The 23,918-nt window shown below is 47.5% G+C and overlaps 1 protein-coding gene across 7 annotated transcripts in view; it reads left to right on the forward strand.

Annotated features, from left to right (window-relative positions):
- Positions 1–23,918, forward strand: part of hyd (E3 ubiquitin-protein ligase hyd) — a 132,950-nt gene that overhangs the window by 18,094 nt on the left and 90,938 nt on the right. For 6 of the 7 annotated variants that reach the window (XM_075895681.1, XM_075895677.1, XM_075895680.1 and 3 more), the window contains exons 9-13: positions 3,292–3,405; positions 9,539–9,807; positions 13,375–13,617; positions 17,705–18,032; positions 19,627–19,837. In XM_075895681.1, coding sequence (XP_075751796.1) covers positions 3,292–3,405; positions 9,539–9,807; positions 13,375–13,617; positions 17,705–18,032; positions 19,627–19,837 — 1,165 coding nt within the window. The remainder of the gene's footprint in view (positions 1–3,291; positions 3,406–9,538; positions 9,808–13,374; positions 13,618–17,704; positions 18,033–19,626; positions 19,838–23,918) is intronic. The other variant, XM_075895678.1, reaches the window with a different exon arrangement.

A 23,918-nucleotide genomic window follows, 5' to 3' on the forward strand; every position in this document is an offset into this window, starting at 1 on the left:
TGTTTCAAGTAATGGTGAAACTTGATAAGTTTTCCGGGAACTTTCGCGCATACTAAATGTTCATGCAGAGAGTTGTTCAATGGCTCCTTTTGCTCCCTATTAGCCATAGAGTGCCGATATCTAGCTAGAAATTGTGCTCCAACTTTGAAACTATGAAAAAAACATCTGTGTAGCAAACTACCCTTTTTTTTCCACTCGACCACCATTAAATTTATTAATAGATATTTACAGCTGATAGGTTGTGCTGATTCAAGTAGATATCGGCACCCTACGCACTCTCCTCAATGTGTGTGCCAAATTTCGTCGTCGTATGACCATTCTAAGTGCCCGAAACACTTCCCGCAAAAAATGCAAATTGGCCAAAATTGCGAAATGAGAAAAACGCGTTTGAAAGTTTGAAAGTCTGTATTTACAAAAATGAAAAACGCAGTAGCACGAAACTTGTGCTGAACACATACACACATGTCCAGAGGGAATATCAGTTGTCTAAAACTCTCCAGCACCGTAGGTTTTCCCTTCCCGGCTGGTGCGGCAGGACTCTTCCACCCGGGCCCTCTTGGCTGCACTGCGACGGTGTGCCCTCGCCTCAGCGGTCTGACGCACATTCATCTTGTGCATGCGCATGCTGTCTCGGCGGTCGCTGAGGGTAACCAGGGCCTCCGAAGGAAGCACCCCAAGCTCTTCCAGCACCTTTTCAAAGCTCGCGTGGCCCCGGTTGAACCACAGGACTGCAATGGCTGTGGCTGTTTCCACAGCAGTCCGGGAAGCAAACCGGGTCTTTGGACACAGCAGCCATATTTTGCTGTTCAGGGACTCGGCCGCGTTCTGTGTCTTGCCGTGGAGGCACCGGGCAAGCAGCTTCGCATCTGTGAGACGCTTGTAGATTGGGAGGACTGCCAAACCCTGGGCCTTGGTCAGGAGGGGGGTGTGGCACGGTGCAGGCTGGCCCTGCGCCTCAGCACGTCGGTGCTTGCACCACGAGTCTGGGCCTGCAGGACAGAACTTGTGACTTCCAGCACCGTCTGTTGAGCACGAGTGCAAACATGAGGCCCATATGGCAGTGTACATCTTGTGGACATTTCCCCGATTGTTCACAATGGCCACCTGAAAGTAAGTTTGAAGCTTCTGGATGGTGGTCTCCTTCAGCTTCTCCCCTCGTGGAAGTGGCGTTGGCAGCTTCCGCAGGCCGGTGCCCAGACGTTTCGCCACGTGGTTGGTGCACTCCTCTTTTTCAATTGGAGTGTCAGGGTACACGTTGGCATCACAGACCCCGTTGTAGGCCTTGCTGTCTCCATCGCTTAGGAAGATGGTGAACCGCAGGGGTGTCTCATAGTCCACAGTCCTCTGCCAAATGCGCACTGCAGCTTCGGCCTCCATGGCATGCGAAGAACAGTCGCAATTCTTCTCACAAACGGGATGATGAAACGCCTGCCATGTTTCTTCATCGCCTCCCATGTCGTTATGCAAACTGCACGCCAGGCAGAAGTTGGAAAGCACTTCATAGTCCAGGCACAAACCAGTGTCCAAGGACACTACAGTTCCCACACCATTGTGGCTTTTGTGGCCTCTTTTTTGCCATGTGCCGTCAAACATGACTGGCACGTCACTGTTACCAGCCACCTCTTTGGTGACGCTGCGTGCCCTTTGCATGTTTTCACAGACAGCCTTCACTGCCGCACTGTGAATCTTTTTGCCGATAGCATGGAAGGTCTTATGGTGCATAGGGTTTGGCAATCCAACTACTGCACAAAATCGTGAAAGTTGCTCATGCCCGATACCGACGGCACGCGCTGCAAGCACCACTTTCAGGTTCACGGCAAAGGCGTCACGCGAACTCCCGCTGTCGTAGCTTCTGCTTGCACCGCGGCCGCCATCTGACGCGACCCGCTTCGACGAGTACGCGGACGAAAGGATGCTCTCCGAGCACTCCGCATTCTCGCAGTGTAGCTCCAGAAACGCCGAAAGGCCTTTCCGCTTTTTATTCGGTGCCCGAACTGCGAGTTTACTCTCGTGACAAACGGGGCATGCCGCGCCTGCGACGACGGCCGTCAATGCACCCAACTCGCACAGCACTACGCTTTCGGCACGATCGGCATTCGGCCTGACGTCGTTTTCGAATAACGCGATCTTTTTCTGCGATGCACTCACAAAATTCACTGCAGCGTTGATCTCGTCGTCGCAGTTGCCATGGTCGACGTTGCCGTGGTCGATGTTAGGCCTACCGGCCGCTGGCCCGTCGCGGACATTTTCGTTGGCGGTGGCTTTCTTGTACGTCCTCCGCCGCTTCCCTCTGAACTTGTTCTTACTTCTGTATTTCCGATGGTCGGCAACGGCCTTTTTCGGGCTTGCCATCGCACGAAAACAGCGAAAAATAACTCCGGAAAACAGTGAAGCGAACTACGGCAAGAAAACACGGGTGCTGTCAGCCAATGGCGGCCCTGCGTTAGTGGCGCGCGGTTTGAAACGGCGGGAAAAGACTGTTTTTGTTGCTTTTTTTTTAGATTTTTCGTGAACGTACGAGACTTCAAGAACCGGGATCGTGGAGAGTAAGGACAACTCTACACGAGCCAGCGGCCGCAATATGGCGGACAGCTCTCTTCGCGGCCCCGCGAGCACGCGAACAGCAGCCCGTTTTGTGTAAATTTCGTGATGCCGCGCGTCACTGCCGCTCACTCAGACGCGTTTTTCACTGACTTCTGATGCTTATTTCGCTGTGATATTTTCAGATGTCAAAATATAATGTATAAAGATGATAAAGCAACAAAAAACAGAAAAGGTGAAATTTGGAAAAAAAACGCGACTTTTCGACCCGCGTCTCCCCTTAAGCATGAAGCCTAGGGTTTTTCTAAGCTATGTCAGCTGTATTTCAATGAAAAATACAAAAATGCCTCTCAATAAAAAAGGTACATTTCGATGAAAAACTCATGTACACTGAAACCTCTATATAGTAAATCTGGGTATAACGAAATATCGGTTATAACGAAGTAAGTAAACGTGCGAGATTGGCCGAGAGAGAGCACTACGTTTTGGCACCATCATGATCATCAGGACTGGGAGAAGGGTTAAGGTTAAGTGTTGTGTTTGTCGATCGAATCGGTGTGTGCGTGATTTTGGCTTAGTTTGTGACAACGGACAGTATTATAATATAGTGTTAAGATTGTGCTTTTATAGAGAATTTTCAGATATAATGAACCTAATATAAGAAGCAACTTCTTAGTAATGTAGTTTGAGTCGACTTAGATTTAATAGGGATGCCATTTTTGATAAAACCATATCATTATTCCCTTTCAGGGCACCAAATTTGTGCACATTGTGGCCCTCTTCTCGGAGCTTGTGGCCCTCAGTTCTACGGGACAGCTGCATCAGTGGAAGTGGAGTGAACCGGAACCTTACAAGAATAGTGAGGTGTGTACCTTGTCTCTTGAGAGACGTGTGAGAAGCCATAAGCCTTCTAGCTTTTGAAGAAAGTTTGGTTGGATTAGATGAATGATACAGTGAACGCATTATTGACCCCTTCAGTTTGGAATCAAGTAGGATCAAGTTTGGGTGATTTCTGGAAATGTCTTTAATGAAACAAAAGCTTTCTTTGCAAACCCTCTACCTTTTGCTTGCCATAGCCTCTAGTACAGTCAAACCTATTTATAAGAGACACTGATATAAGAGACACCAGTGTGCCTACAGTAAGGTATGGGTTGATAAGAAAATGCATACGAGGTACCCTGCCTATAGGAAACATCTCATATAAAAGACAAGAATTGCTGCCCCAGAGCATGCCTCTCATAAAGGGGTTTAACTGTATCTCCTGTACAGAGAAAATAATTTTGTATCAGACTCTGCTATTGGGACCCCGAAGTTAGCCGTAACATCGAATTTTCAAGTGTCATTTTCGTATGCTTTCTACCATCGGGCACCTGTAGACATGACCCGACTAAGAAATGCAAATGCATTTCTTAGATGGGGCATGTCAGGCATCTCTCAGTGTTCGTGCGCCGGAAGGTGTTATTTCTCCGCTTTTACTCTCTCTCATAGCAACAACTGTGTGTTGGTGCGCTTATCCTCGCCCCTAGCAACCGGAGCAGGTGGTGTGCGCGGAGAGTGGGTGGAGAGGTGGAGTGCCCTCTGGCGTGTGAGGGTGCCCGCATTGCAGGGACTCGGCGAAGCTTTCGTGTGTGTGTGTGTAGAGGCCGTGTAGGAGAGGGTAGGTGCAGTGCTTCGCTGCTCCTTCTCTTGCCGTTCTCTCTCTCTCTCCTCTATGCGCCTCACCCTCCCGTCCACTCGATCGTGCATATATATATAAATGGAGTGAAGCACGCTCCTTGCTCAATCATTTGCTGTCTGATGAATGTGTAAGTAAATGGTTACGGTACAAATCGTCGTCTCGTAATTAATTTACGCCATTTAAACTACTACGCCGTGTACTCTTAACGCAAGAAATGCATTCGTATTTCCTCACGATTCCCTTTAGGAGTGGGGGGCAATTTTTGTTTCAATATTATGTGTATTAGCAGCGTAAAAGTAAATCAAAGATGCATTGTCAACGTCCCCAGCCCTCCAAATTTTGGACAAATTGCGCATATTTTGGCTGCCTGTGACACTTGAACGGCCCCAATGCGGCCATTTTGGTATCATTGAAAATGTCTCGCGTTATGACTTTTTTATCACTTGATCAGGCAACACGGAGTTTGCCACCTTCTCACATGAAAAGGGGAAAAAAGTAGGCATAAAACGTTGTCATTGGCCACTTCAGAACCTTTGGCTAAAATGGTGTCGTCTGAGTGGCTTAGAGCGCTGCATTTGAAAACCTAGCTAGGTGAGGTGCGATTTCGGCTTAGGTTATCCCCATATGACGAACATGCCTGGAAGACCGAAGAAGTTCCACTCGTTGTATCTGTTCAACTAAAGGCAAGCCAAAACAAAAAAAAACGTGCTAACAGAAATCACATCATGCGTTTCTGCAACCGATCAATAAGTGACTGTCGTTGCTTCGGCACCCGATAACAGTGATGGAGGTAATTGCGGTCTGCTCCACGAAGGCACAGTATCCTGTGGCTCTGCAACCGATGAGCAAGTGACTCGTAGTTCCGGGGCACCCAACATCGTCTGCGCAGATGATAGTGGTCTGTAAGAAAATGGAATGCCATTGTGCGGCGCTACAAGCGATCAGCAAGCAACCCACGATGATGCAACCGACAGCAATCTGCCTGAGAACAATGGCATTCGTTGCAACAACTCTAGCCGTGTGCGAGTTGATGCTAGAGGCGTAATGAGCAGCGACATAGCCTAAGTGAGTGCTTGTGAGCGGGTCATGCTTGATCGACTTGACACCGGCTGCGGTTTTTACCAATGCAAGGGACACGTCATAGGCCTCCACCGCAGACACTGCAGCTTTGTATTTGATTATCGACTTGGAGATCCTGAATGGGCTGCTAACTGCTTCCCTACGGTTCTAAGTATGTGGTGGGTCTGCGAAACTAGTCAAGAGTGACCGCGACTGCGGCCTTGCTAAGAAACTGATATTGAAGTGCGGCTCTTGTGGTGAAGTGACCATGGCATGGAACTTGTGCAGAGTCGGTGGTGAAAAAGTCGTGCAATGCATTTGAGATAAACATTTTATCCACCTGTTCTATTCTCTGCTGTGGGAATGGCCAGACAGCCATGAACGATATTTTTGTGTCAATCGGACTGTCGCAGCAGAGGCTGCACAATAAAACGTTTCAACGGAAATTCTTTTTTTTTTTTGCCCGTAGCAAAGTAGTATTTCTAATGGTGTCATATTGGAGCAACAATATCTCTGGTGCTACTCAACCAGTCTCTAATTCTTTTTTTGTCAGAAAGGTGGAGAATCGTCAAGTGTAGTAGGACTACTATATAATTACATAGTATTGACAAACAATTATCAAATATATTTTTGAAGTCATTTTCGGGTTTCACAAGTAAGTTTTGAGATGCCGTAATTTTATTCGAGATTGTTGTAAAATATGCATTCTTGCCTGATTGAACCCGTATATCATCCTCGATCGCTGTAATGTTAAAGTGACTTCAATAATTACTTTTAACTTGTCTTGAAATGTTCTTTCTCATTTTCTAATTTTTGATTATCATTTTTGATCCTTGTGTAGTTTTGGAGGGGCGATATCTGTGCAGTTTGCTGACTGAGTAGCAAGCCAGATATTGATTTTGACCGACTACTCAATTTTTTGGAAGTTATGGAGTTTTACAAATAAATTTTCAGATGCCCTAATTTTATTCGTGACTGTTGTAAAATATTCATTCTTGCCTGATTGAACCCGTATATCATCCTCAAACACTGTAGTGCTCAAGGGAATTTCCAACTTGTCTTAAATGTTTTTTTCTCGTTTTATCAAAACTGCATTTTTGATCATGGTGTAGTTTTGGAGGATCGATATCTCTGGTGGTACTTATCCTATCACAGTGGTTCTTGTTTTGTTAAAAAAGGGGACAAATGGGGACTGCAATAGGCCTAATATTTGAACGAATAACATGATACAGTCAAACCTCAATATATCGAACACGGATATATCCAATTATTGCCTATATCGAACGGTTCCTATATCACGAGGGAAATCGCATGCATTATTGATTTTTTATTTCGAATAAAGTTTGACATATAATGGATATATTGAACTCAGCCACTCCGAACCGCCCACGCTCCATTGACAGGCGGCGAGCTTTCCCGCAACTCTCGAAAGTAGAGGTAGAACGGCGGGCGTTTACGAATGCTGCACACATCGATGGCGCCAAGAGCGGCACTTTAATGTAGCGGCATACGCGCGCCGCAGCCTTGCAGCTTGCAGTCGTTGCAGTCTCCATGGTGTCAACAGCACACTGCGCACTTGTTGCAAGCTCCTCCCTTGTAGCATCGGCAGGCATCGGTTGTTGTGCTCGCAGTGTTCGTGCGTTCGGAGTTAGGCCTGTCGCGCGCTGGGGTGTGTGTAGTGATGGCTGCAAACGCGAAGAAACAGAAGACCCTGACTTTTGCTGCAAAACTGGAAGCACTACCGCGCATCGAGAATGGCGAGAAGAAGTCGAGCGTCGTGGATGAGTTACGCATACTAAAGAGGACATTGAGTACCCTGCTCAAAAACAAAAGCGAGATAAAGGCCAAGGCCGAGAAGAGCCAGCACTCGGGCGCGCAGCGTGTACGCAAAGTTGCTTTTGAAGATGTTGAGAAGTCGCTCCACAAGTGGTTCATCGATGCAAGGGCCCGAAATATTCCTGTATCAAAACCGATGTTGCAGCAGAAGGCAAAGAAATTTGCATTCATTCTCGGCGCCGAGGATTTCAGTGCTAGTAGCGGTTGGCTGCAACGTTTCAAGGCTCGCTACAACATTGTCGGGAAGACTGTGTCGGGAGAGAGTGAGGACGCCAATGACAAAGATCACGAGTGGCCCAAAGTTCTCGCCAAGTATGAGCCGAAGCAGATCTTTAATGCTGACGAGACGGGCCTATTCTGGCAAATGCTTCCGTGGCAAGCGCTGGACACTCGCGGGGACAAATGCCACGGAAGCAAGCAAGGCAAGGCCCGTGTGACGGTCCTATTGGCTGCCAATATGGATGGAAGCACAAAGCTGCGGCCACTTGTAATTGGCAAGTTTAAAACCCCGAGGTGCATGCGGAACTGCCCCAATATTCCTGTGACTTATGCCTGGAACAAGAAGGCGTGGATGACGAGGGATATTTTTCTCAAGTGGCTGAAGGCGTGGGATTTGGACCTGGCGCGTCAAGGACGGAAGGTATGCCTTATTGTCGATAATTGCACGGCACACCACACCGACGCCCAGCTGAGCAACAGCGAAGTGGTATTCCTGCCGCCTAACACTACTTCGAAGCTCCAACCGTTGGACCAGGGTATTATGCGCACATTTAAGTCTAACTACAAGCGTTGGCTGATCGACATTCTGCTCGTAAAACTCCGGATGGGCCAAGATCTGAAGATCGATCTCTTGGGAGCCATCCAAATGCTCAAAGCATCGTGGGAAAACGTCAAGCAGTCGATGATAGCCAACTGCTTTCGACATGCGGGCTTTGGTCGCACTGACGAGGAATCAGTGGAAGAATCCGAGGAAGCTGGGTTGGCATGTGCAGATGAAGAAAGCGAGCTCGCCGAAATGTGGAGCAAGCTGGAGAGCTTTGTAGATGCCGAGCCGCAAAGCATGTGCATCGAAGACTTCGTTGGAGGTGATGACATCACTGGTACAACGGCGGAGCTCACGGATGTGGAGATTGTCGCCGAAGCTACTGCTGAGCAGCCAAATGAAGACTCTGCCGAGGTGGGTCCCGCAAGCGCTGATGGTGCCCCGCTCCCGACATCAGCTGAGGTCGTAGCTGCCTTGGCCCTTGTGTGCCGCCACTGGGGCGCCATTTAAGACACCGGCCTATCACTTATGGATCGCCTGGACTATATTGAGGACGCAGCCGTCAAACACGTCATGGCCAACAAAAAGCAGGCTACTCTTATTCAATATTTTAAACCAACACAATAAATACTATGTTTGAATCTTCAAGTGAGTATTTACTGCACCACGCTTGAACGGTTCTTTGGTTGTTTTCAGCAGGCTGTTGACGCATTTTTTTTGTGATTTTTTTTATATCAAATTCTGGATATATCGAACTATTTCGCAATCTCCGCGCCGTTCGATATATCGAGGTTCAACTGTACATGTTTTCAAAAAGTAATAATTTCTCTAGGGTGTTACTAAAGCCTTTTGCCTATAAAAGTTTGGCATGCTGTAGCTTTGGTCCAAATCAGTGTAGAACATTTATTTTTGTAGCTCTGTTAGCTCTGACCATACATCATTTTCATATGCCAGTGTCTTTGATCAGCACCAGCATTCAAGAGAAAACTTAACTCAAACTTCCCAATGCAAAAAACATGAATTTCTTAATATTTTGAAAAGTACTTGTTGCACAGAAAAAAGTAATTGCATATTTGAAATCGGCATGTGAAAATACATGAAGCATGGAAGTTTGATCAAACTTTACCCATAAATAATTTTTAAAAAATTGAGTAAGGTGTCCCCCTTTAATCTGCAAGCCACGATCACTTGTGCTTTTCCGATACCGTTGCAGGTATCAGGTACCTTTGGGATGTCAAAAACTCTTAGTATTATTTGTGCTTGCACCACTTCAGAGACTTAAAATGGTCAGGCGCTAAAAAATTGTGTTGTGTCATTAAAATGTGTCGAGTGTGCTTAGCGACAGAAACCTCGATAGGGTTGGTGCCGCTCAAATGCACGACAGTGTTCAACACACTTGTAACGTCATTGAGAAGAGGATCTAAAATCTAAAAGGGTACTGTGTCTTAACTGCATGTTTCTGCGACTTGAATGGCGTTGGCTTGGTGGGTGATAAGTGATGCGGGGTAAAGCTGTTGAATAGAGCGAGCCCTGCTTTTTGTAGCTGCATTCAAGTGACCACTTAAGTAGTCTCATTCAATTAATTAAGCAACCAGGGCCTAGTTCTTAGCGTGTGTTTGTTGATCCTTGTACGCCAAAGCTTGCTCATTTTCCTCACGCAGCAGCCAGGTATCCACCACCCAAAAACTCTCTCCCTGGGTTTGGTCGGGGAACGGTGCGTTCTTTTGGAAGCACGGTGCGTGCGTGCCACGGTGGTGACCGAGTCTGGCCGTGTGGCCAGTTGGCTGGACGACTCGCTAGCGGCAGTGGCTCCCAAGCTGGAGCAGCCTGCGCAGAGCTTTCCAGAGTTCCAGCAGGACCCAGTGGTGGCCCTCTACGTCTGTTCTCTCTACTCGTGTGTGAGGTTGCAGTCAGGTGCCCTCTACTGGTGGTGAGTGTCTATGTGCCTTTCTGCGCAGATAACTAATGCAGTGAATCGCCGAGCGGTAATCATAAAAATATATGGCTCACTATCGTCATCCACTTCTCAGCACCCACTACAGGGCTATATAATATCTATATATGAAGTTTCATTGCAATATTCCAAGTAGTTTTTAAGTTACACTACATTACATAATCTGATGACATAGTCTGCTGGTAAAAAGCCTAGCATTATAACAAAACGTGCCAGGGAGGTCCAAGTAGTTTTGATCTTTACTCAAAAGAACACTACACAGGATGGCATTATCAAAAATTGCCTATTATTTTTAGTTTTTTTTACGAGTAACATTCCCATCAGCTTCATGTATTGCATCAAAGCTTCTCGAAGGCTTGCCTTCCGCCAGGAGTCACTACCGGCGCTACCACTGTCACAACCATGATGGTGATGATGACAGTGGTAATCAACGCCACCTACCACCCGGTAGTTTTAACCCGAAATGCGGCTTTTGGGCGAGACACGTGCGCCACACGGCGCAAACAACTTTACAGGGGGTGTCAGCACCTCCACAGCGTTGATAGATGGGCTGTAGTGCTTCTATAACCTTGCTGGGAAGGTTGTACTTACGTGGATGTGGTGGCTTTCCTTCTGCTCCTGCTGAACGGTGCCTGCGCCAGCTGAGGGCACCAGGAGGACACAACTGATAATGGGGCGCAGCATCAGTGGATGAAATGTGGTGGAGTGTTGCCATCACCACCTTATGCATATCTTGCACATCGGTGTTGCTTCGCAGGGCTAGGCCATAATAGCTGGCATGCCTCTTTATAAGATCTTGCGTAAGGCCACCTTCCTCCAAGTGCCTCTCTCTTTTTTTTGCTTTGCTCACAAAAGAGCGGAGCGGAGTGCTCATCCTTTTCTGGACATGGTTCACACAGTCGTCCTTCTTTGTGAGTGGTATGAATCCATATGTGTGATCATCGAGTAGGGCTGCGTAGGTGCGGCTGTCTCTACCGCAGATTACGTTTGTGTATTGTAAGGTTCTTGCTGATGGAGTGCCCAAAAATTTCCGCTCAGTTGCCAACATCGCGCCGAGCGACTCGCGAACTGTTTTTAATGGCGCCTCTGTCGTTTCCGAGGACAGGAAGCTTGGTTAAATGTGCCCTTAAATCGTACAACGCTCGTTCTTTGATGGCGTCTGCCGACGCGTCTGTCATTTCTGCATCGATCGTTTCACTGTTATGCTGAACAGCTCGATCCCTGTTAGGCGAGCGTGCAGCCACACATTGATGCTTAATTATAGATTGATGGCATGAGAGAACTCGATGATTGGGGGGCTGCGCAGAACTATCGTCTCGTAAAGACTGTTTGCACGACAGTGCCGAGGCCGATCGCAAAAGACGAAGCACACAGAGAACGTTTGCAACGAAGGAATCGGAGCAGACGAGTCGTGCGGGCAACGGGCGACGGCTGCACCCTGTGTGGGAGATGAGCACATGAGCACGCGCGTTAGCTAATAGCAACCACTCGTTTCCCCTTGCCCCGAAGGAGCACGCACTCCGTTCCATTGTAGCTCCGTGTTTAAAAAGCGGGAAAATTGAGTACCCCGCGAGCTACCCAACCGTAAGCTAGTTACGCTTCAACCACGCCGCTGTTGTCGCCGCTAATGGCGGGGGAAAAAAAAGAGCAAGAAATTAGGAACATAATGTGACCAAGATGGTGGCACTTGGTTCAGCGGTGGAGAAACAGCGTGTGTGCGAAGTTTGGGCATTTTTGACAATTCTGCGTTTCTTAGGTGCTGTCTCGGCTAGCTAAATAGTTTATTTGAGGTACGCTTAGTGTGAATTCGGCGCTAATATCTACAGAGGCTGTAGTTTATAAATTATGCTGACCAAATACCGTATTTACTCGATTCTACCGCGCCCTCGATTGTAACGCGCTCCCGATTTCCACGGCGAAAAAAAAAAAAAAAGAAACGTAAGACATCGATTGCAACGCGCACCCATTTTTCTCGCTGGCCCGCACGACCACACCACTCGAAAAAACGACTCCTTTCGAAAGCATCTTCCATTTAAATATGAGGTACGGCGAAGCTTGTGCCCATCTGACCTGTAACAGAGCATTGCCGTCACTGTAGTTTTACCGTGGACCGATGTCAGCACGCGAACTTGCTTTGCCCCCTTCTTCTCTACAGTTGTGGTGCCAGGCATGTTGAAGTAAAGAGGCGTCTGATCAACATTCCCGATTTGCCCAAGCAGGTAGCCGTTGTTGTGCCGCAAGTTTAGGACGAACCTCTGAAAACTGTGAAGCTTTTCATCGTACTCCTCCGCAAAACTTTTCGCATATGTCCGGTCGCCTTCGAAGGGGAAAGCTTTTCCTCTTCATAAAGTTAGTTAGCCAGCACCTGCTCGCTTTAAACTGGCTCCGCATTAGCCCTTTTTCTATTCTAAGGCTAACTGCATAGCCCGCACTTGGAGCAGTTCTGTCGTCACGGGCCGCCGTGCCGCTCGCTGCTCAAGCACATACTCGCCGAGCAGCTCTTTAATTTGCGGAAACCGACCTTGCTGTGGTCTACTGAAGCCTTTGCGTGAAGCTTTGCTGTCGACAATCTTCTGCTTTTGTTTCTGCCAGTCCCGTACGCACGTTTCGGGAACTCCGAACGACCGCGATGCAGCCCGATTTACGTCCGTTTCGACACACGCGATGACTTTTCTTTTAAAAGCGGCACCGTGGTGCACTCGTCGAGTTTTTGGAGTCGGCCCTTCCATGCCGTCGATGCTAATGCGCACCAAGATGACGAACTCCTCAGCACACTTACGAAGTGCCGCACATGGGAAACACGGGCAGAAATGGCCGACGCGCCATGCTGACGCACGTTACGGCACGTAGGGGGCGGCCATTTCGGAATGCCGATGGCAATAGAACGACCGTATTCATTTTTTTTTTTCGTATTCGATTCTAACGCGCATGCGATTTATGAACTCTCTTAACCGGAAAAAAGGTGCGCGTTAGATTCGAGTAATTACGGTATACTGTTTTCTAAAAATTGACTTTTTTTGACATTTTTTTCAGTTTTTGAAGGCCGCGTCCACCCTTAAAAAAGTATGGTTACTTGCATCTTAGATTTTTGCTGTGTAATCACATTTTTAAGGTTGTTTGCCTCTGTTGCTGGGCCAGTCAGATGAACCGACTGGCCCAGCAACAGATGCTACATTGTAAATGAGACTTCCAGAGTTCCAGAAATTACAAGAACAAGACAAGCATGAGTCCACAGTGTGCTATATGCTTGTGGTCCGCGACATTGCGGTGCAAAGCAAATGGAAATGTGTGATATTTCTCCTGCTGCAATGTGATGGCATGGAGTGAAAAAAATGGCCCAGATATTCAGGACTGCTGGCCAGAATTTGGGCAATTGCTGTGACTAGCAGCTCTTACATATTTTGGTGTCCTTGGTTGCTTCAAATGGCCCGTTTTCCAAGGTCATTAATGTTTAGTGGTAGTACTTCGTGCATCCCCAGCCGCATTTAGAAAATAGGGAAGGCCCCCCAGGTTGCCTATTCCTTCCTTGTTCCATCGATGCAGGGGTGTGTTGCCCTTCAGCCAGCGAAAGAAGCTATGGGAAAAGGCAACCTCCCGTGCCAAGAAGCACAAGATGTCCAGCCACGCATCTGAGATTGTGGCTGGGTCGCAAGTGTGCATGCGCAACAGCCCCATGTACCACCCGGGTGCCCTGGCCTTCACCACAGCAGGTGGACTGCCTAGGGTGGGCCAGCTCCTTTCTGCTGCATGGAATCTGCCCGACACTTGTCAGTTCAAGATCCTCAGGTGAGTTCACGGCCTGGGCATTATGCGGACAATCGGCAACTGCTGTCAAAGGTCGATGCTATGATTAGAGTTCGCACAAATTTTCTTGCTATGCAAATTTTAATATTGCCCTGGCAAAAAAAATTGGTTCGATGTCAAGGGTCAACTGATAAAACATGCAACGTACACTCAATGCATCAATGTTTTACGGTGCCCATGCTGCTCCACACCAGCAAACTACTTTTGTTTGTACAAAGTGGCACGCTTTTTAAAGCAGTCTCACACGACGTGGCGGTGGCAAATTCGCCAATGACACTGCGGTGCATTTATACCACCATAAATGTGGACAGTTTATGCCACATCTAAGGGGTATGTGGGGATCGTTTGTAAATTTTTTGTTTCTTGGCCTAGGTTCATGAAATTTGGTATACACACTAAAAAATCACATTAAAGAGATGAATGAAAGTTTTCAAAATTTTCATAAATTTTCATCTTTACTAGTTCTCATTTTATAAAAAAATTCTTGAATTTGTCGCTCGTGGAGAGTCTGGCACAGCAAGGAAACTTGCTTAAGTGCTGGAAGAACTTTTAATGTATGTGTACATATTACTTGTAGCCGAAGGCAGTGGCAGATTTTTTTTTTGATGCCCTAACAATATTTTGCTGAACATTATTTGCTAATGCATGTGCTTCATCAAGTCCTGCCTTTCAGAAATTGTGAAATTAAAAAAAAAAACGGAAGCCTTAACTAATATTTGAAGACTACCTTCAGTTATGGCAAAGTCTACGAGTTACAATAAAACAAACAGAATGAAAATCGGTCCAACCATAGTCGCGCAATGCTTTCCACGAGCAAGGTGGCTGGCAAGAAAAATCATCACAGAAAATGGCTTTTAAAGTTTTGCAAATGTTGCACCTTTATTAAAATGCCCCAGGACTATAGCCTTTAGCATCACTGTAAAGAGGCATCTTCTTGGACCTCTGTCCCTTGGTTTCTTCACTTTTACGCGCTTTTTTGAGATGCAGGCAGTCTTTTTCTTGAGCCCTCTGGAGGGCCATGGAATCAGAACGCACACCCAATGTAGCACGCGTTTCCGAGTACATACGCGCGCATCCTGAATTATATTTCATTGCTACCTCATTTACCGCTGTCTCTACAGCAAAAAGGGAGGGAGGCATGTTGGTCCTTGGATTGTAGAGACCATATCACAGAATGCAAGCTTTCAGCTGCAGTCGGTGTCTTCCCTGCAGTCTGTGTCTTCCCTCCTTTACACCGCTCAAGCAGCTGTGTGTCTGCAAGGCGTTCATACACTGGCAACAGGGCTTTGGCAACTCTGCTGGAAAGCTTGTACTTGTGGGCTGGTTGTACATGTCCTTGTGCCTCTGCAACTCTGTGTGTACAACAGCTCGTAGGACCAGAGGGGCATAGCTCATGGTAAGGACCGCGCGAAGAGAGTCGCCAACACTCGATGCTTGTGCCTCCACTGCTCCCGCTGATACTTAGCGAATCTCTAAGTGCGCCTGGATGGTGCAATATTCGTTTGACAACATTGGTAAATTTTCGAACCACTGGCACACAGTGAATCAAAGTTCCCGTCGAAGCTCGTCGATGTGCAGGGAACGCTCCCTGATAAGAGGCGCGTTTCCGCAGGCTTTGCCGGTGACGGCGACCTTTGATCTCACCGGCTGTTAGCGATTTCATCTCGGCGCTCAGTTGACGGCGTTGAGCAACTTGAAGCGAGCGCACACGATGAATCATCGTTCACGTTGAAGCTTGTCGACGAACAAAGATCGCTTGTAGATAACGGGCGCGCTTTCACAGACTTTGACGGTGACCTTTCATCCGAACGGTAGTCGGCGATTTCATGTCGGCTACCGCGAGCGCCTGCGTGTCGAGGGTTGTTGTACTTGGGAAAGCATCGAATGCGTCCTTTGTTGACCGTGTTCCGTGACGATCACCAGACGACCCGTTATGAATGTTGTCACAGTGCGACGGTTAGATTTACCACTGGGTTCTTGGGGATGACGCGGTGCAAGGCAACTTGGCATGTCATTCACGTGTCCCGTTGATTCCAGAACAATAGTTGGATATTCCACTGCTCCCTCTAACCACCACCTTTTTTTAGCCGTAGGAGGCTTCCGCTTTTGTTTTCCAAAAGCGTAAGTCGTCGAAAACTTCTTTTTGAACGAGCAAGATTCCATGTTGGCGTGTGTGCAAAAGTGTCACAAAACGTGCACGAAACATGGTTTTCGATGCAGACGACCGTGGCAGCTCCTCCTCTAGTGTCGTGACAGCACCCAATGAGGAGCCTCCTTGCAGCGTGCCAGCCAATCGGAGGCCCCATTTCATAAGACGGCCCTCGGATTGCCCGTATAACCACGTGCTATTTTTTTGTTTTTTGCGCGTTTCTTCTTTTCCGGTGGCGTTTGGAATGCGTGAAAGCGGGAAGGCGAAGCGTGGACGTTTCGAAGGATACCAAGATGGCGGCGATCGGTGGCGCGAGAGATGAACACTTGCTTTGTGAACATCGGTGTTCTTGTGCGATTTTGAGCATCTTTCTCGTCGATCGCGCTGACAAACTTATTTTTTTCGGGCATTTGGGGATGGTTTTCAGCCAAATCGGTTTGGTACGGCATGGAATAGGCACTTAGATGCCGAAATGAGTGATTACCAAAAAAACGATTTTTTTCGCGATTTTTGCGCTTTGATCCCCGCGTCCCCCCTTAAGCAAATAGCTGCAGATGACTGTGATAATATTTTTGGCACTAATTCGTAATGGCACGTTCATCACCAGCTACTGCCGTTCATCGCTAGCTTCGCTCTTTTTGTTATGCTTATTCATATGGCTGCTGTCACGTCGAAGTTGTAATCGCTTTTATTGGCCGGTTTTGGCCATTGCCGAACATTTGGGAGACGTTTCGCGGTGAATTCTAACCTTTGAGGGGAACAGTGAACCTCTATGTCAGTGGTTTTCAGCAATGGATGTGTCGGGGACCCCTTGTGGACTGGTGGAAGTGATGGGGGACCCCTTGGAGGGGAGAGAGGGGGTATGCGGGTAAATTAGCACAACTGGAGCATGAAACAGGTGCGTTTTTGCTACCAAGAACATCAAACAAACGTGCCACTTCATTTTGGATAGTTCATAAATTCTTGGCACAGCAGCACTTAAACAAAGTTGCATATGTAAAAAAAGTTGTAAAATGTTTAAATAGTGGGTGAGGATCTTGTGGACCTTAGAAATAGCTTTGCGGACCCTCATTTGAGAACCACTGCTCTATGTGATGAAAAATTATCGCAGTTTTCACTTGTTGCTTTATGAGGCGTTATTTCTTGGTTTAATATAGGCAGGCGCTACAGAAGACGGTGTCAAAAAAGGCTGCTGTGCGAAATTTGACCATGAAGCTTTATGCCGCCTCGCATTTCTTTTTATTTTTTCCTTACTGCTATTCAGCCTTTGTAGAAATGTTTGGAAAGGGAAGGCCCTCACTTGCAGCTCCAAAATCTGCGCTCTTTGCTCTCCTATCTAAAATATCTTCGACTCAAGCGGGGCACATAGAAGTGTGCACCTCTCGTGCCTTCAAAGGTCTCGTCTAACTTTTTTTTGCTTTGTATGTGTCGTATTTTCACTGTAACCTAGTCTGAAATGTTCATTGTAAAAATAGGAAGCTTTCAAATGCTTTCGCTACGTGTAAAGATGGCTTCAGTAGGGTTTTATGGGAAAATCATACATGGACTGAAATATGTCCATTACAAATAATAAGTTGTTATATCTGGGGTCGTTATAGGTGGGTTTGACTGCACACTGCTATTGCAATCGGTGCTTAGTCCTGTCAGCACCTCCATAACTCTTCCCCCACCTTTGATTTTGGATATAGCATCCATCAATGGTAGCAGTTCAATATTATTTGGGGCCAAAGCATTACAGATGTATTTGATTGTGCAACATTTGCCATTTGCCATTATACGTAGTAGCTGGGTCTTAAATTTTCAAATTCAGTTTTGGGGTGCAGTAATTTTGACCTGTTGCACTTATTAAAATTAGTAGCTATTTAAAGAATTGTAGCAGTGCATTGGGGTTCCCATCACATGCTGTGTGCCTCGCTGCAGTGAGAAAAAGGCTGAGGCACCCGACAGCTCCGGGGCGGGAAGCAGTGGCAGTGGAGGGGGCAGCAGTAGCAGTAGCAGCAGCAAGGTGGCTCCATCTAGCTCTGAGAGCAAGTCGTCGGACCGAACAGAGATGCCACCGCCGCCATCGCCAGCCTCGTCAACGTGCAGTGAGCCAGCACACAGCCCTCTGCCACACAAGCGCAAGCACAAGGCCAGCACGTCGTCGTTGGACACGGCTTCTGAACGGCGGGATGAAGAAGAGTGGCATTTACGTGACGTTGTCTTTGTGGAGGATGTGAAGAACATTCCCATTGGGCGAGTCATCAAGGTGAGTACCCGATCCTTTTTATTAAGAGGTAGTGACCTCACTGTGGTCCAGCATTGTGCCCTGTTCATGTGCCCAGCGGTCGTATCGCTGTTCTGTTAAAGCTTGTAGTGTTGTGTATCATGCAAAAGGTGCTGAGCTGTTCATGGTCACGTGTACAGTAACTATAGTGCAGACCACTTATAGCACATCTGCTTATAGTGCTGGATTGGTTACAGCGCTGTTTTTGGACTCTGGTGTACTTTCTCCTAGAACCCCATCTATAAGCATACCACTTATTATTCAGTCCCTCAAGATGAAAGGCTAATTATAATGCGGTTGCCAGAAAATATTTGTGACAAAAGCAGTAGCGAGTGTGCTTTATAAAGAAGGTGCTAGGTGTGCAGCAGACGGTTGTCTTCTTTCCCTTTCTTAACCCTTCTGCCACCTTGTGAGTTTCCGCAGAACTCATTTGCGATGTACAGTGTTTGTTGCTCATAACTGGTAAGGTGTGTTGAGTTGTGAATTTCGTTTTGCTTTATTACTGTTTTTTGGTATTGGATCTAGCCTGAAGTTCGCTAGGACGAGGTCTGGGTATGTTTTTTTGGAGGTTGTTGGTAGTTTCCAGTCACACAAAATGCATTGTAGAGCATATCGAGACATCTCCTGTACGAGCCAGTCCGTGATCATCTTCGTCATCAGTGTCATCAACAGACCTGAAGGTTTCTTGTTCGATCTTGGCTGTGGCAGTTGCATTTTGACGCAGGTGAAATGGTAGTGGCCTGTGCACAGTGCAATGTCGGAGCTCGTTAAACAACAGATGGTTGAAATTTTCGAAGCCCTCCACTACGACGCCTCTCATAATCATATCGTGGTTTTGCAACGTAAAACCTCACATTATTATTAATACTATTAACCTGCTGAGAAAAGTGTCATCGTTGTCTTGCTTGCTTCAGATAATGCGTTAGCTACGTCTTCCGTGAATTTAAAGCTTTGTGGCTTTATGACGCGAGCTTTCGCCTGTGCTGCCAGTGCGTGAAATACAAAAGCTTGACGGGCTTGCGTCACCATCGATCTCCTCCGTGAATGCAAACTTTATATCAGGTGCGCTGCTCCTGATTCAAATAAACCAATATTTTCGCCGCCAGATCTTTATTTTGTGTTGGACAAACTTCCTGCGAGAACAATATGAACAGCAGGCTAGACCTAATGAGTGTTGGTTGCTTTTCTGTATCGGTTGTTCGTGATCGAAGTTGCGATTTAGTACTGAATCAACGAAATTCTCGGCGGTGGCTGCAACGGAAGGGGAGGGATACATTTCGATAATTAAAAAAAGGCTGTGGGTGGAATGTGTAACACTCAAAGATGGTTTGCGATTCTATTGCAATGTCTTGAAATCAGGTGTGCACCCGTGAAATCTTTTGGTACCGCTCATAGGGGATATTTCAGTTGCTATTTGACATTGTTTCCATGTAATGCTCATTATCATGGTGGACTGAAAGATAGTCGGCGGATTTTTGTGGTGGTGCTTCTTTTTTGTTTTTCAAAATTCTTCCTGGCTTGGAACAATGTTGTGTAGTTGTTGCCGAATGATTACAACATAAGAGGTCTGCTCCAGGTGGATGGTGCCTATGTGGCAGTGCGCTTTGGTCGTGAAAGTGGGCCTGGTGAGGACCCTCTGGCCGAATGTCGACTGCTGCGTCGGGATGAACTGCAACCTGTGCGAGGATCCGCTACACCGCGCCTTCCCGACTGTTTGCAGCGCACCCCTCGGCGCGTCTCCTTACCTGATGGGGTGCAACTGCTAGCCATGGCCATTGACTCCCAAGGTGCGAACTGCGGCAGTTGCGCATCCTCCTCCCAAAGCTGTGCTGTTTGTCTGGTATAACAAATTGTCATGGAATGGAGGGAAAATTTTTTGTACACATTATTATTATTATTATTATTAATATTATTATTATTATTATTATTTTTTTGTACCTGAGGCTTCACTTCGATAGGCCTTAATGTAGTGGTACTTGTTCCTAATGACACCTGGCTTCATATTGTGTGATGTAATGACTGCACCTCTTACACCATAAAAATGGGTAGTTCATCCAGGTTTTGCAGTATCAATTAATATTGTACACAATCTTGTACACACTCACTCTTTGTTCAGTTATCGAATGTCATTCTGCTTGCCTGCTTGGTTCTGAGCTGCCTAGCATCCTCTAATAGTTGGCCGATCACCCAAGTGGAAATTGAACATGTGCAAGATTTTATTCCCGTTTTATATATACATTCGTCCAGGTAAGAGTTGCTGGCAACTAAATACAATCTCGTTATAGCGAACCTCAGTACAGTCGCCGACCGTTTAATCAGACACGAGGGGAACTGCCGGAAAGTTCGAATAATAGGGAGTCCGAAAAAACGGATTCACTTGAAAAAAATTCACTTTTATTGCCCGAAAAAACTCTATGCACGTCTGCACACACACACGTTTACGCGAGATCACGTCGGCCTGTACCTCCGCGAGTGTCTGGCCGTCTCTGTAGACAGACAACAGCATCGATATGGCCTGCGCTACGTCTGCATTTGATGGCTGTGGTGTGGGTGGTGCGTCATTGTCGGAGTCACTGTCAGCCAGCGTCGACTCGCAGACCTGACGGATAATCTCGTCATCGTCCAACTCTGTGCAAGACAAGACGGCACTGTTGAAGTTGGCGAACTATTCGAAAGTACCCGCCCCCACATCGATCCCACTAGCACGAAGGTTGTCCAAAATGTCCACTGCTGCCGTCGGTGGATTCTCAGCCGCCGGGTGCTGGTCTGTGGCACTGTCCTTCTCAATCCCAATCGTAAATCCTGCGTGGCGGAAGCAGTTGTGGATTTTTTCCCGAGTCACTGACTTCAGGCATTGGACAACATGCTGATGGCCGTCAGAACATCCATGACGTAGTTTTTGTTACTGTCAACGCATAACAGGATACGATTCAGGAGGCATGACCGGTAATGAACCTTCATGTTTCTGATCACGCCCTGGTCCATTGGCTGCAACACACTTGTCATGTTAAGCGGCAAAAACTCCACCGTGAGAGCCTTCAAGTTGTCGATTTGCCCATGGGCACCGCAGTTGTCGACGAACGTAAGCACCTTGAGATTTTGCTGTCCGTAGCGCTGGTCGAGCTCGCGAAGGTACTGTTCGGAGAGGTTTCGAATTTGCTTCATACCACACAGGGAGTGACTTTATGCCTTTAAAACATCTTGGATTCTTTGATTTCCCTATGACGAGGAGCGGAAGTTCTCTGTCCCCGTCATGTTGCCTCCCACAACAACTGTCAATCGCTCCTTGCCATGTTTCCCTCTATGACAGGGTTCGTCGACAAAGCTAGCGTCCTGTCGGGCAGCATCTTATAGAAAAGTCCAGTCCCGTCACAATTAGACGTTTTCTGGTGGATACTGGCACAGCAGTGCACATAGCTTGTCGCCGTGATAGTTGGTCACAAGCGTTTGGTCGTCGGAACCACTCTTGCCGCACATTCGCTTGAAAGCCAGGTTGTTGCGAAACCAGCCGTCACTGAACTTGCAGCCGGTAATACCCATGCGCAGCGCGAGCTTCTCTGCTTTTTGTCTCAGCAGATCGCCAGACATGGGTATTTTCCTAGCCACCGTGGCACTCAACCATATGTTCAGCGCCTCTTCAAGCTGTGGGTGGCTGCCGTCCCAGAAATATTTATTAGCACCCGCAGACGCTTCATCAGCTGCGTCCAGGATCTTAGCCTTCTGCTTGAGGTAGTCCAAGACGGTTTGCTTGGAAATGGGAAATTTCCGAGCAACTTCTGACTGAGGTTGGCCGCCTTCTACCTGGCGAATTCTCTGCTTTCTTCGCCATCGTGAGCGTCTTGTAGCTACCACGTTGGCCGCGTTTCTTCACTCCTGACGGCGCAGCAACGGGTGGCGTCGGAGCCATTTCAGCACGCCATGGAACACGCAAGAGAGTGAGGGCACAGAGCACTATACGAACCAGGCCTATCCGCAGAAGCAACTGACTGACACCACTGACACGCTGAACAACGCTGACACAAACCCCACAGCGAACAGACTCCTTAGGTGGCTTGGCTTTGCCGCTTGACTGGATAAAACCAAAAGAACGTGTTGCCAAACATAGCGTTCGAGATAGGCAATTGCAATTTCTGCGTGCATTTTGATATCGGCACAACATCCATCTATAGCTAGTGCGGCATATTAGTGCTGGCAACCCAGCAAACGTATTGTTAACGTCACTTTCAGCGGGTCATGGCGTACGGCGACACACTCGGTCAGTCAAACGGAGTCCAAGTAATTGAACGGCGCACAGCGGGGCGTCTGAATTTTCGGTCGTGAGTTTACATTGGTTCACTGGGGCGAGTGGCGGTGCCACGAAGATGACCGAATGAACGAGCATGTCCGAATTTTCGGCGTCCGAATTTTCGGCGTCCGAATAAAATGTTGGCGACTGTTTAACAATTTTACAGATTAACGACTTTTTCGAAGATCTCTCTCCAAATGTCTATTAGTTTAATGTAAAGATATATAACTACTATTAATTTAAGAATAACTTCTGAATTTTATCCCCCTCAAATCTTCACAACACTCCAAAATGACAAATAGCGGTTTTAAAATTTACTTGCAGCTGTTAAAACAATGCCCAGCTTCGTAGCTGCCACTGTCGCCATCATCAGAACGTCAGTGTATTTCTTCCTCTGCCGCCCTGTTCGAATGTGCCATAGCCCTATCGCTATCATCTCCTGAAACTTGTTTTTCGCGTTAGGCTTCGCGCCGTTGCATTTTCTTATCGTCGGGTGGCAACCTGCGTGCTGGTTTCTAGCCTTTTAGTTGGGGTGGTTTGAATGTTCAAGACAAGCTGCAGAAGCCCCACGAAAGAAATGCTACGACTGTGAAAAACGCTGTGGGGTCTTGATGTGGGGAGCGAGCGCCACGCCACGCTCTGTGGAGTGAAAGGACACAGTAGACATGGTCGGTACAAAACAAACAATACACATTTATTTAGCTAATCTACAACGACGATATTGTCCGCTGAATCTATACATCAATCGTAATTAACACACTAGAACATCTGTACACACTATTACCATACACGCTATGACAAACACGAGAAACATGCAATAACATGACAAACACAATAACACACCCAAAGTGGGGTTGCCAACGCTTGACTTATCACGAGGGCCCCCCTGCGCGCAGGCCGCGGTACCACGCGCCGAGGACCCATGCGCGCTCAACTCTCGCCCGCCACCAAGGCTTGTCTTCCGCCAGAGGTCACCGCCGGCGCTACCACTGTAACAACCATCATAATGATAGTGTTGCTCAATGCGAACACAACGCCATCTTTCGCCCCGTGGTTGTAACCCGAAATGCGGCTTTTGGGCGAGACACACGCGCCACGCAGTGTAAATAACTTTACAGGAGGTGTCGGCACCTCCACAACGCGAAGCAAGTGACTTGTTAGATGGAATCGCCGATAATTGCCCATGCAGGTTTCTTTAACGCTCGAACACTGCGCACAGTGCGACGACGAAGCGTGCACGCCCCGCCGCCACGGTCTAGTGGCTAAGGTACTCAGCTGCTGACTCGCAGGTCGCCCGGCTGCGCAGCTGCATTCCCGATGGAGGCGGAAATGTTGTAGGCCCGTGTGCTCAGATTTAGGTGCACGTTAAAGAACCCCAGGTGGTCGAAATTTCCAGAGCCCTCCACTACGGCGTCTCTCATAATCATATGGTGGTTTTGGGATGTTAAACACCACATATCAATCAATCAACGAAGTGTGCACGTGAGCTTAGCTGATGACTGGTAAGATCCTTACCGTTTATTGCGATAACGGCGGCTAGAGTGAAGATGACGTAGAAATAGCGCGCACGAACCCACGTGAAG

Source organism: Rhipicephalus microplus, chromosome 5 (assembly GCF_043290135.1).
Source record: "Rhipicephalus microplus isolate Deutch F79 chromosome 5, USDA_Rmic, whole genome shotgun sequence".
Taxonomy (NCBI): Eukaryota; Metazoa; Arthropoda; class Arachnida; order Ixodida; family Ixodidae; genus Rhipicephalus; species Rhipicephalus microplus.